We start from the raw sequence: 13102 nt of genomic DNA on the forward strand, positions 1-13102 counted from the left end.
TTATAAAATAGGTATAATTTGGGATTTAGTATGATATTTAATTATTATTATTATTATTATTATTATTATTATTATTTCCTAAATTTATTGTTCCCTTATAGTAATAAAGAATATTGAAGAATGTCAAAAGTCGATGGAGTAATTGATTATTTGTTTACTAACTTAGGTAATTGGATTCTAAAGCAAATCCATATTTTTTTCCCGGATCTAAAAAAGAAAAAGAAAACAAACTAAATATAGTAATTAATTAAAAGGACTTTATCATGGTTGACTACGGTAACGATTTGATTAATTCATAATATTTAATGTGGTATATGTTTCCAATAGTGATAACAAGGATAATATTTTTTTTTCAAATTTTTGCCACTAATATTAATGTGACGACTAATGAAAGGGTAATTTATCTCTTTTTAGACCCACTTTTAAGTGCAATCTAGATCATACATGGTAAAGATTAAATCCACTGCAGAATAAAACAGAACCACTTATGATGTTACTAAAGGTTAGTTCAATCATGCATGAATCTTTATTTTGTTGTGAAAATTGAAATCTCTAGTAATCTTAATCTATGATTATAATAAAAAAAAATATAACTTTACTACAAGATAAATTGAGAGACAAATTTATTAATTATAAAATATTTGATATTCATATCAAATAAAAGATCACGACAATAGCTTTAATTTAATATATGTTATGTAAATATTGAATTTAAGATGTAAAAATTCTATTTATTTAAAAATTAAAACTTAAGAGGGTTCTCTCTCCTCTCTCCTTTTTGAATAATTTTTTTTTTCTGCTTTTTTTTTCTTTTTCATAGTACTCCCTCCGTCCTCTAATTGAAGACCTTAGAGGCAAAATACAAGTTTTAAGAAAAAATGGATTTTTATTAAATGAGTGGAGAAATGAACCCACAAAATGTAGTATTGTTTATTGGTTGAGTGGAGAAATGGACCCATAAAGTGTATTGTTTATCAGTTGAGTGGAGAAAAAATGTACTTATTTATTGGGACCCACCAATTAAAATATGAATAAAAACTTACTAAAATTAGATAGGCTTTGAGTTGATGGACGGATCAAAAAGGAAAGAAGACCTTGAATTAATGGACGGAGGGAGCATCTTTTAATTATATTTATAATTTTTTATATGATAATTAAATTGATATCAACTTTATATATAGTAATAATATATAAAAATATTTTTCGTGCGATTGCATGAGTGCAAATGCTACTAGTTTAATGAAAATATTATACAATTCATTTACAATAATAGATGCAAAAAATAAATTAATTTGAAATCAACGACACAACCACCGAAAAAGCCAAATAAACTTGAAAATAGCCCTTCAACAATTCTTCTGCAATAAAAATCTCAGTATGAACATGACAAATGCCAAACCTTTTCTCAATCATATAAAATTCCCCCAACTACCCTAACCTCATAGCTGGAATACCTCAATTAGCTTAGATTGAATTGCTTTATTTAAAAACTCCATGTGATCGGCAAAATAAATTAAAATAATAATAATATAAGTTGACTCTTCCACAAAAGACAAGTATGCACCACGCTCATAAAAATACCTTATTATTACACCTTGGCATTCTTACATGTATAATAAAACCACCACCACAAATATTAAATATTCCAAGTTGGAAGTTGGAATTCCAACTGTTTCAACCACTTCAAATTCGTGATGAGATTTTGTATCCTTAATTTTGTGTATCTCTTATTATTACATTTATTATTTTAATAATATTTTTTATAAAAATAAAATTTATTACAACATTATAAATTACACTCATTTTTTATGTCAAAAAATTAAAATTATACCACAACTTTGAATTTATCAACTTATTATTAGATGGTAAAAGTAAAATTACATAATAGAAAATAATAATATACCATAATTAGATGGAATGAACTCTTGTTAATAATAACAAAATTAAATTAAAGTATGACAACATTGAAATTGAATAAAATCTATAAAAAAAAAATTAAAGTGGGACACAAAATCTACACTAATCAAATCTCAATTCTCTCATAAACTATTCTTAATCTTAACAAATTGAACATACACCCACTTTCACAATCAAATCTTAGTGAAAAACAATTTTATGTCCAAAAAAGTGAAAAAAAAAGATTCAAAAGTGAAACATCAAATATGATACACTGAATCGTTTCATGACAAAACAATACCACCAACATTACCCCCACCCCCCACCCCCCCAAAAAAAAAAACACTCAACTCCCATTAGCAACACCTGCAAAATCCTTGACAGTAAAGCCAACCTTGTCAAACCTCCCTCGCTCATCGCTCTCTCCTAAACTTCAAGTATTCCGAGCACACAAACGCCTCGTACATCCTCGTCCCCGCCTCCCCGACGACGTCGTCCTGGCGCCACGACCACCTTCTCGTCCTCGAAGCACCAGAAGAAGGCCAACGAGAAGCGGCTCGCGGCCGTGGCCGCAGCCTTCCTCCTCCGCAGCACCACCCTGTGCTCGGACGACCTCAGCCGCTCGTTGCTCCACGCCTGCAGCATGTCCCCGACGTTCACCACGAGCGTCCCCTCGCGAGGGGCGATGCTCATCCATCGCCCCTCGCGGGACCTCACTTGCAGGCCCCCGATCTCGTCCTGGTACACGATCGTCACGCAGCTCATGTCCGTGTGCATGCCCAGCCCCTCCTCCTCCCCCGACCCCGAGGGCTCGATGCACGAGCCCTCGGGGGAGGCGTAGTTGTTTATCCTCATGTACCCGTGGCATTGGTGGAATTCGGACTCGTAATATTTCGACTCGATTTCACTCCCCAGTGTCTTCAGGATTAACCTCAGGATCGTCTTCGACAGTTCCGACATTTTACTCCCGTATTCGTGCATCATCTCACTGGAGAGACCCAATGTTTATCGTTAAATTATGAACTATTTTTGGCCCTTAAATCGTGAAGATTTACGGTGAATTCATCACTTTATTGGATAAATTCAGTGTTCTGAGTTCGAAATCCATAAGAAGTGAAAAATTTCAATTTTTTAATTCATACGTATTATGCATAGAATTCATGAATTCGTAATTTATTATTTTAAAAGAGCCTTTCCCTATATACATAGAAGAGTAAACTCCTTTGAAAAAACAAACTATGAACCCATGTATCCTAGGTGAAACATGTATGAATTCACTATAAAAATGTATAAATTTAGAAATTTCGTTTCTTATAGGATTCAATATCAAGATCATGAATTCATCAAACAAAGTGATGAATACATAACAAATCTTCATGATATAAGGATTGAAAAAGATTTCTAAATTTGGTTATATATATACATACATATATAAAATTAATTACCTGAATTGATTATCGTGGTGAGCAAGGACAGATGCGGAGCTCTGCGCAGAGGCGGCGAAGTCGGGGCCAGAAACTCGGAGGCTCTCGAAGAAGGGAGAGGCGATGAAGTGAGGCGTGTAGGTCTTGAGGTGCGAGGAAGGGCCGAGTTTGAGCTTGGATTGGGAGGGGAGAGAGAAGATGTTGGTAGAGAGAGAGTAGATTTTGGCGTAGAGATCTTTCGAGATTCCATGGTTGATGATCTGGAAGAAACCCCATTCTCGGCAGGCGGCGCCTAGGGAGCTCAGTGATGATGAATCCAACGCCTCAGAAACGTCGACAACTGGGAGCTCTAAGGGGCTCTCTGATTCATAGATCATCTTGGAAGAATTTCTTTTTTCCTTTTTTCTTTTTAAAGTAGGGTGGTGGTTAATGATAATGTGAAAATAAATGTAAGAGTTATGTAACAAATGATTATTGTTCAAAGGAATAGATATACACATCTAATATGAGGTCGCAATCACTTGACTTTTTATATATACCAATAACCTTGCAGCACAAGTATATTCAAGAATTTTGGAGCCACTATTTGTAAATAACTAAATAAATAAATTGTTTGAGATAAATAAATCTCTAACCTTTTGACCTTCAGCATGTGATCCGTCGTATAGTCTAACATAACTATTTGTCTAAAATTCCATATTAACCTCTTTGGCAGAAAATAGAGCTATAAAAAATACTTCTCTCCATTTGCACAAAACAAATACTTATGACCAACTGGCTAACCTCCCATAAAAAATTTGACTATCTACCAACTTTTAGTATTTATTTTTTCTTTTTTGATCGTCTTATATTTTGATATTTATTTCTATCTTTATTAAAAATAGGTGGGATCCTTGCTTCACTTTAATTATTTTAACACTTACATAAAAAGTGAGACTCTTATTCTACTCACAACACATCTAACCAATTTATTAAAACTCAGTGTCACTTTCAAATAGATACTAAAAGTTAGGATAGAAGGAGTACTAAAGAAGAAGAAAAAATGGCCTAGCACTAAGTATCAAATTTTTGGATCGACCCAACCCAACTAGTTTTAGGCTGAGTCTATACATAGGCCCATTTTCAAATGGACTTTATCGTGAGCATTAATAATACTTATGGTGGACTTAATTGTAAATAATACTATTACTTATTTCATCCATAAACATAGTTTGTGTTTTTTTTTTTTAATAACAATTCCTTATATTTTAAATCATATTCATATTCAATATTTATAAAATATTCAACTATTTTAACACATCAACTTTAATGAATTCCTTTATTCATTTCGTTTTGGTGGACCCTCTTGTACATTTTATACACATCTCTCAATTATTTATTAAAATTCGAACTATTCATTCCACCATACAATCTTTGTGGACGGTGAAAATAATATTTTTCCACAGTAATAATTTCTCTCACAGTAACATTCACAATAGATTTTATCGTGAATATTAGCATTTTACCACGATAGCAAATTTTCAAGGCAGTACTCACTTTGGATTTCATTGTTAGTGTTAACATTTATCTATGGTAACACTCACCGTGAATTTTATGATGAGTGTTAGCACTCACTTGAGGCTTCATTGTGAGTGTTATCATTTCATCACGGTAGCATTTTCACCATAATAAAATTTATTGTGAATTTCATCGAGAATGTAGCATTTTTCTATGATAACATTCATTGCAGACTAAGGCCGCACATGAGTTAGCTATTAGGGTTAATTGTTTTCACTTCAGGATGTAATAATCTGGAAGCGTGATTATCCATCATAACTTGTAGATATTGTTCATTTCGACATAAATTAATAAGAAACAATGTAGTCAAATGGTCATAATGAAGATTGAAAATCAATTTTTGGCCCCTAATCTTAAAACATCAAAATATGGCCATTAATTAGGTGGTATGCCTAAGTTGCCATTTTTACTCGGCCACTGGAGTGATTGCTCGGCCGTTGGAGGCTTATGGGTGAGCTCCGCGCTCGCGGGGAAAAACCAGCGCCCGCTGCGCGTATGACACTTATGGCACTATTAGTGTCATAAGTGCCATACACATCATTTTATTACTTGGTTTTATTTTGGATTTCCGTTGGCATTTATGGCACTATTAGTGCCATAAGTGCCAAAAGGACCATTTTAAATACTTCCCCGTAGGGTTTAGATGTTCCATTTAGGGTTTATATGTTCGATTTAGGGTTTAGATTATCCATTTAGGGTTTAGATTATGATTTCTTGATTCTATTATTGTTGTTTCTTTTGCATGTATGGCACTTACGGCACTATTAGTGCCATAAATGCCAAAATGACTATTTACTTGATTTTATTTTGGATTTCCGTTGGCACTTTTGGCACTATTAGTGCCATAAGTGTCAACGGAAATCCAAAATAATTAAAATAAAAAATCTTGACACTTATAACACTAATAGTGCCATAAGTGCCTAACCCGACCCGGCACGCGACCCGCGTGCCTGATCCTACCCGGTCCGCCTCATTAAAGGTAAAAACGTCCAAATCAATAAAAATGATCAAATTTTATGTTTTTTCAATGTTTGACCATAAATTGTGTTTTATACTTCATTTTGACTACTTCAAAATTTTACTCAATTAATAATATTATGCATTTTTCCTAAAAAAGAAAAAAAGAAAAAGAAACATTCATCGTAGACTATATCGCAAGTATTAGCATTTTGCCACGGTAGCATTCGCTTGGACTTATCAAAGTGTTAGTATTTATTCATGGTAGCTCATGCTGTGATTTGATCGTGAATATTAACATTTTGTCGAAGTAAAAAATTTTCATGATAGCACTCATCATGAACTTCATCGTTAGTGTTAACATTTTTTCATCACGATAGAATAAAACAAAATTTATCGAATAAAATTATTCATGTTTCGTCACCGTGGAATTCATTAAATTATTTGGAATTCTATTTTTATCAAATAAAATTATGCACTTTTCTATAACTATGTAGAGTAAAATAATGAATTCTTTTTTATATATAATTATGATCAAAAAATATTTTTTAAATAGGTTACAAATGAAAAAATAAAAAATAGTAAAAATTATATTGTGGATAAAAGAAAAGGAGAGAAAATAAATGAACTTTGATTTAAAAAGGGTTATTAGCATGTAAATACACAAACTTTGTTCATTTTTGAAATTTAACATGATTTTTATTTTCTGCCTACTAATGCATGAATTTATCATTTTTTCTGATTTTTGACATTGACAAGCAATAACTCTAATTTGGTGTTGACGTGAAGGACATAATACCGTGTTATTCATTCTTCAATCAAAATAATGAATACAACTATTCTATTCAAGTGTATATTCTGTAGTGCACGCCATGTATTCCGGCCACCAAGTCAATAGTAAATAGAGCTTTCCTTTGTAGATGTTAAAAATCAGAAAAAACGTCAAGTTCATATATTTGTGGGCAAAAAATAAAAGTCATGTTAAATTTCAAAAAGTGAACAAAGTTTATATATTTACAGGCTAATAACCCATTTAAAAAAGAAAAAAAGTTTGTTCCTTTTATTTTTCTATAAATTTTCAACTAATTGCTAATTTTATTCTTTAGACTGATTTTATTTACAAATTCTTTTTTATATATATAGTAAAATTTTGAAGTAGCCAAAATGAAGCATAAAACACAATTTATGGCCACACATTGAAAAAATACAAAATTTGGCCATTTTTATTGATTTGGACGTTTTTATCCTTAATTAGGCGGACCGGGTAGGATCAGGCTCTGTTCGGGCTGCATCAGCTACCAGAGACGTCTGCCAGAGCCAGAGTTACCAGAGCTGCCAGTGCAGAGCTACCAAAGACAATATGTCAGAGCAGAGCTTCCAAAGTCAGAGCTACCAGAGCTAACCAGAGCAGAGCTACTAGAGACGTCTGCCAGAGCCAGAGTTACCAGGGCTGCCAGAGCCAGAGCTACCAGAGACAACATGACAGAGCAGAGCTACCAGCTCTGGCAGGGCGTGGATCCGAGTCAGGGTTGGAGCGCGGGTCGACCCGGCCGCATGGGATGCGGGCGCCACCCGTACCCAAGTCTAACTCTTATTATATTAAGATGATATCGCTTCAGCAAAGTCTGTATAAGAGAGGCACTCTGGTAGAGCTGCACTCTGGCAGGGGCTGGCTCTGGGAACGCTGCACTCTGGCAGAGCTGTCTCTGGTAGCGCTGCACTTTGGCAGAGCTGGTAGCGCTGCACTCTGGCAGAGTTGGTAGAGCTGCACTCTGGCAGGGCTGGCTCTGGGACGCTGCACTCTGGCAGGGCTCACGGCAAGGTTAGCTCTGGCGAGTGATTTGCCAATAAATACTGTAGTGGATGAATCCGACAATTACGGAAGTGACGTCAGATACGTCTGGATCGACGGGCACTAGCAACCTGAGTCCACAAGCAACGTTAGAGCCCTCCGAAGAGCACCGGTGGGGGTGTCGATGGAAGGGCCTCCGACGCTCAAGTCAACAAATCGATATAAATAACAACGTAAGTAACGTAACGAAAATAAATAGATGACAAAGGAAAAGACAACAATAAATGGAGTATCCGGAAGGTCGGTGTGTCCCGGAAGTTGAATCAAAGCTGATGAGCTATGTGGAATAAGGGGCGACGAACATCCGGGCTAGCGAGGCTAGTCGAGCAATCGGAACCCTTGAGCTGTGAGCGTGGAGGCGGAACGAAAGAGCGGGGAGAGCGGGAGATCACCAGAGTGAGAGATCGTAAGTCTAAGAATGAATATCAGTGACGGCGTGCCGACTGCCCTAGTGACTTAGTCTATATATAGGTCATGAACCTGCAGGGAAGTGACTATCGTTAGGGTTTGCTGGAATCTCCTTGAAACCCTAACGGTTCCGACTTTTCTGGAGTCCATCTCTCGTAACCTTCGTTTGACCTAGTCACTAATTAACTGTTGATTTTAGGGTTTTTCTTAGTGGGTTCACGTATCTCCCGCGCATGGGCCTACATTGGACTTTATGTTATGAATGTGGTATGGACCGCTTTATCGGGCTGGCCTGTCAGGCCGTATGGTTTTGGCTTATAGGCATTTCTCCCATTAAAATGACACGATGCGGCATGCGCCTCAGTGCTGCGCTGTTACTCGTGCCGTTCTGGGCAGGGCTGATCAGTTTGAGCACTGCCGGGCAGGGCTGAGCTGGTTAATCGAGCGCTGCTAGCAGAGCTGAGCTGGTCAGTCGAACGCTGCTGGCAGGGCTGCGCTGGTCAGTCGAGCGCTACCGGGTAGGGCTGCGCTGGTCAGTCGAGCGCTGCCATCAAAGCTGAGCTGGGCAATCGAGCGCTGCCGGCAGAGCTGAGCTGGTCAGTCGAGCGCTGCCGGCAGAGCTGAGCTGGTCAGTCGAGCGCTGCCGGGCAGGGCTGAGTTGGGCAGTCGAGCGCTGCCGGCCCGGCTGCGCTGGTCAGTCGAGCGCTGCCCGGCAGGGCTGCGCTGGTCATTCAAGCGCTGTCGGGCAGGGCTGCGCTGGTCAGTCGAGCGCTGCCATCAGTGCTGAGCTGGGCAGTCGAGCGCTGTCGGCAGAGCTGAGCTGGTCAGTCGAGCGCTGCCGGGCAGGGCTGAGCTGGGCAGTCGAGCGCTGCCGGACAGGGCTGCATTGGTCAGTCGAGCGCTGTCAGGCAGGGCTGCGCTGGTCATTCAAGCGCTGCCGGGCAGGGCTGCGCTGGCCAGTCGAGCGCTGCCAGGCAGGGCTGCGCTGGTCAATCGAGCGCTTTCGGCAAAGCTAAGCTGATCAGTTGAGCGCTGCCGGGCCGGGGTGAGCTGGTCAGTCGAATTTTATCCATTACAAATACTAACTAGGCCTTTGAATTTTTTTTACCGAAGCCCAATATCTTGTTTCATGAGAGGACGAGCCCAATATTAATATATTGTAGTTTGGGTGGTATTAATTAGGGGTGTAAACGAACCAAGCCGCTCACGAACTATTCGGAGCTCGGCTCGAAAAAAGCTCGTTTGAAATTCGTTCGTTTTCTTAACGAGCCGAACTCGAGCCCGAATCCGAGCTCGATAAAATTATCGAGCCGAACTCGAGCCTGTACATATTCGGCTTGTGAGCTCACGAATATGTTCGGCCCGAACCTATTCGCGAATACGTTCGCGAACAGGTTCGCGAATAGTCTCGCAAATAGGTTCGAATAGGCTCGCAAATAGGTTCATTAAATTATTAATTTTATATATTTTATTTATTGAATTTATTCTAAATTTATAATAATTTATTCTGAATAATAGTTAAGATTAGTTATATAATAGTTATATTAGTTATGATGTCTTTAATACATTACTATTTATTAATTATACTTTAATATTTGTTATATAAGCCAAATACAACTTAATTAGTCAATTAACTTATAAGATACTTCTATAACTTGTAAAGATGTGTTTCATATAAGATACTTATATAACTTTTTATAGTTTATAAGATAATTTTTTATATATAGTTATCTTTAGTATAGTACTTATTATATAACTTGTAATTTTACTATTATATAATTTATAACTTATATAAGATACATGTATAACTTATAAAGATGTATTTAATATAACTTATTGCATATTTTTTTGTACTTATTATATAATTTATAAAGATGTATTTAATATAAGATACTATATAATTATAACTTATATAGATATCTTTAGTAGTACTTACTATTTTACTATATAAGATGCATGTAACATGTTAACTTATATTACTATGTACTAATTATAGTTTGATATTTGTTATATAAACTAAATACAACTTAATAGTCAATTAATTTATAAGATACTTATATAACTTATAAAGATGTGTTTCATATAAGATACTTATATAACTTTTTATAGTTTATAAGATAATTTTTTATATATAGTTATATTTATAGAGGTGTATTCGTTGTGGAATTTGATGGATTTCTATGGATTTTAAAAGTCTAGGTGTATTCGTTCAAGACTTTTAAAAGTCTGCAGAAATCTGGGTGTATTCGTTCAAGACTTTTAAAAGTCCATATAAATCTGGTTGTGTTCGTTCAAGACTTTTTAAAATCCATACAAATCTAGGTGTATTCGTTATTCCATTGACTTAAAATCCGGAATGACTTTCATGGATTTCATCCAAAAAATACACACGACGAAATCCGGCCAAGAACCACGAGAATTGAAATCCACGAAGTTTTAAGCGAGCGCTGGGTTCCAGCGCCCGCGGTAAAGAATCCAGCGGCCGCTGGACCCAGCGCTCGCTGAAATTTTTTAAATACAGTTTGCAAAAATTTCCATTACCCAGCGACCGCTGGATTCACAATGCAATAACTTGATTTTTAATTATGTGTTAATTCATAACCATATCAATAAACATTTCAATACTGGGCTTGGTTCGTTGTTGGATGATATTATTAGTGCTCTGATAAATAATAATCTCATTGTTGCACCAACCCTTCTAGACCCAGTAATAGTTCACCTCTGTCATCTTCCACCACCAGGGAGGGGCAAATGAATTTTTTCACTATACAATAGAAAATCTCATAAACCATGGTTTTGTATATTAGGTCAACTGGAACGGATTGCATTGTGTCCTCAGAATGCTGAAGGCACCGATCTCCACAGAATGTGATTTGAACGCATACGACATGAGGCAAGTAAGTGTAACATGCTTGAACTAGACACCCTCCATTACCCAGCGGTCGCTGGGCCTCCGCGCTCGCGTGAAGCCAGCGCTCGCGGGGCCTGCAGCGCCCGCGCGGTCTCCACGCCCGCTGGCTTTCAGGATTTGAAATCCGATAAAATCAATGAAAAATTCATGCTAATTCACCTAAAATCCGAGCAAGAATTCCTTCCAAATCATGAAGAATCCACAAGACTTCTATAGACTTTTAAAATCCACGGACTTTTAAAATCTACACAAGTCTTGAACGAATACACCCCCCTTAGTATAGTACTTATTATATAACTTGGTAATTTTACTATTATATAATTTATAAATTATATAAGATACATGTATAACTTATAAAGATGTATTTAATATATAACTTATTGTATATTTTTTGTACTTATTATATAACTTGTAAAGATGTATTTAATATAAGATACTATATAATTATACTTATATAGTTATCTTTAGTATAGTACTTATTATATAACTTGGTAATTTTACTATTATATAATTTATAACTTATATAAGATACTATATAATTATAACTTATATAGATATCTTTAGTAGTACTTACTATTTTACTTAATATTTGTTATATAAGCTAAATACAACTTAATTTGTCAATATAACTTATTGTATATGTGTTTAATATAAGATACTTATATAACTTATTATAGTTTGAAATTTGTTATATAAGATAATTTTTTGTTATACAAGATATATAATTAGACATCTTTAGATATGTTTAGGCTTTAGTATAATACATTAATACTTATTATATAAACCTAACTTATAATATTTTTTGGGAGAGAAAATATATTTTATAAGTTATAACTAATAATTAGGGCTGTCGATCGGTTCGGGTTCGGTTACCCGTACCCGAATTTTCGGTTACCCGAACCCGAAATTACCAAATTTCAATAACCGTTCCCGAACCGTTTTAGAAGTTTGGTTACCCAATACCCACTTCGGTTAATCAATTGGGTTATTTGGGTATCCGAAATACCCATTTAAAAAATAAAATTCAAATAATTTTTGCTCTATCTACTCTAAAAGAAATTACAAATATATAATATATATTTACAAATATATATTATATATATATATTAAATAATTTACAAATATATATGTAAATTTACAAATATATAATATATATTTACAAATATATAATATATTTGTAAATATATTATAATATATGTAAATTATTTGTAAATTTACAAATATAATATATTTGTAAATATATAATATATATTATATATATAATATATTTGTAAATTTACCAATATATATTATAAATTTACAAATTTATAATATATTTGTAAATATATAATATATATGTAAATTTACAAATATATAATATATATGTAAATTTACAAATATAATTTACAAATATATTATATATAATATATATATAATAATTTACAAATATATATATATATATATATTAAATAATTTACAAATATATTTATATATTAATTTACAAATATATAATATTTTATATATGATATATTGATAATATATATATTAAATAATTAATAAAATAATTTTCGGTTAACCCGATCGGTTTTTCGGGTTAACCGATAACCGAAATTTCCAAAAAAACAATAACCGAAACCGATCCATTACCCGAAATTTTCGGTTATTGGATACCCAAACCCGGAAATTTCGGTTCGGTTAATTGGATACCCAAAACCCGATAACCATTTAGACAGCCCTACTAATAATAGAAGTTATAATTTAAAATTTATTAATATATATATATATATATATATATATATATATATATATATATTTATAGTTTATACTATAAGATACACATATAACATATGGGAGAGGTTCAAGAAAGAACCATAAATAAAAAAAGACCGGAGAACCATTTTCAGCCATTCGATCATCAAGATCTACGGTGGATGCATCATCTTGTTGGATGAATGCAGATCCTGAGTTCGAATCCTGAAGGGAGCATTTTTTTTTTCATTTTTTTAGTGCATTAATTTTAACAGCGAATGCATTAATTTTTACAGTGGATGCATTATATTTGATGGTTCTCCCGTTCTCACAAATAATGTAGTTCTCTCTAGAACCACACCCTATAAC

At 34.7% G+C, this 13102-nt stretch overlaps 1 protein-coding gene across 1 annotated transcript; it reads right to left on the reverse strand.

Annotated features, from left to right (window-relative positions):
• Positions 1-2242: 2242 nt before the first annotated feature.
• Positions 2243-3852, reverse strand: LOC130998667 (gibberellin 20-oxidase-like protein). Its single transcript, XM_057924081.1, is given in 4 exon segments — positions 2243-2320; positions 2322-2393; positions 2395-2884; positions 3342-3852. Coding segments are annotated over 4 exon segments (1119 nt in total). The 5' UTR covers positions 3821-3852.
• Positions 3853-13102: the final 9250 nt, after the last annotated feature.

This window comes from Salvia miltiorrhiza, chromosome 8, assembly GCF_028751815.1.
Source record: "Salvia miltiorrhiza cultivar Shanhuang (shh) chromosome 8, IMPLAD_Smil_shh, whole genome shotgun sequence".
Classification (NCBI taxonomy): Eukaryota; Viridiplantae; Streptophyta; class Magnoliopsida; order Lamiales; family Lamiaceae; genus Salvia; species Salvia miltiorrhiza.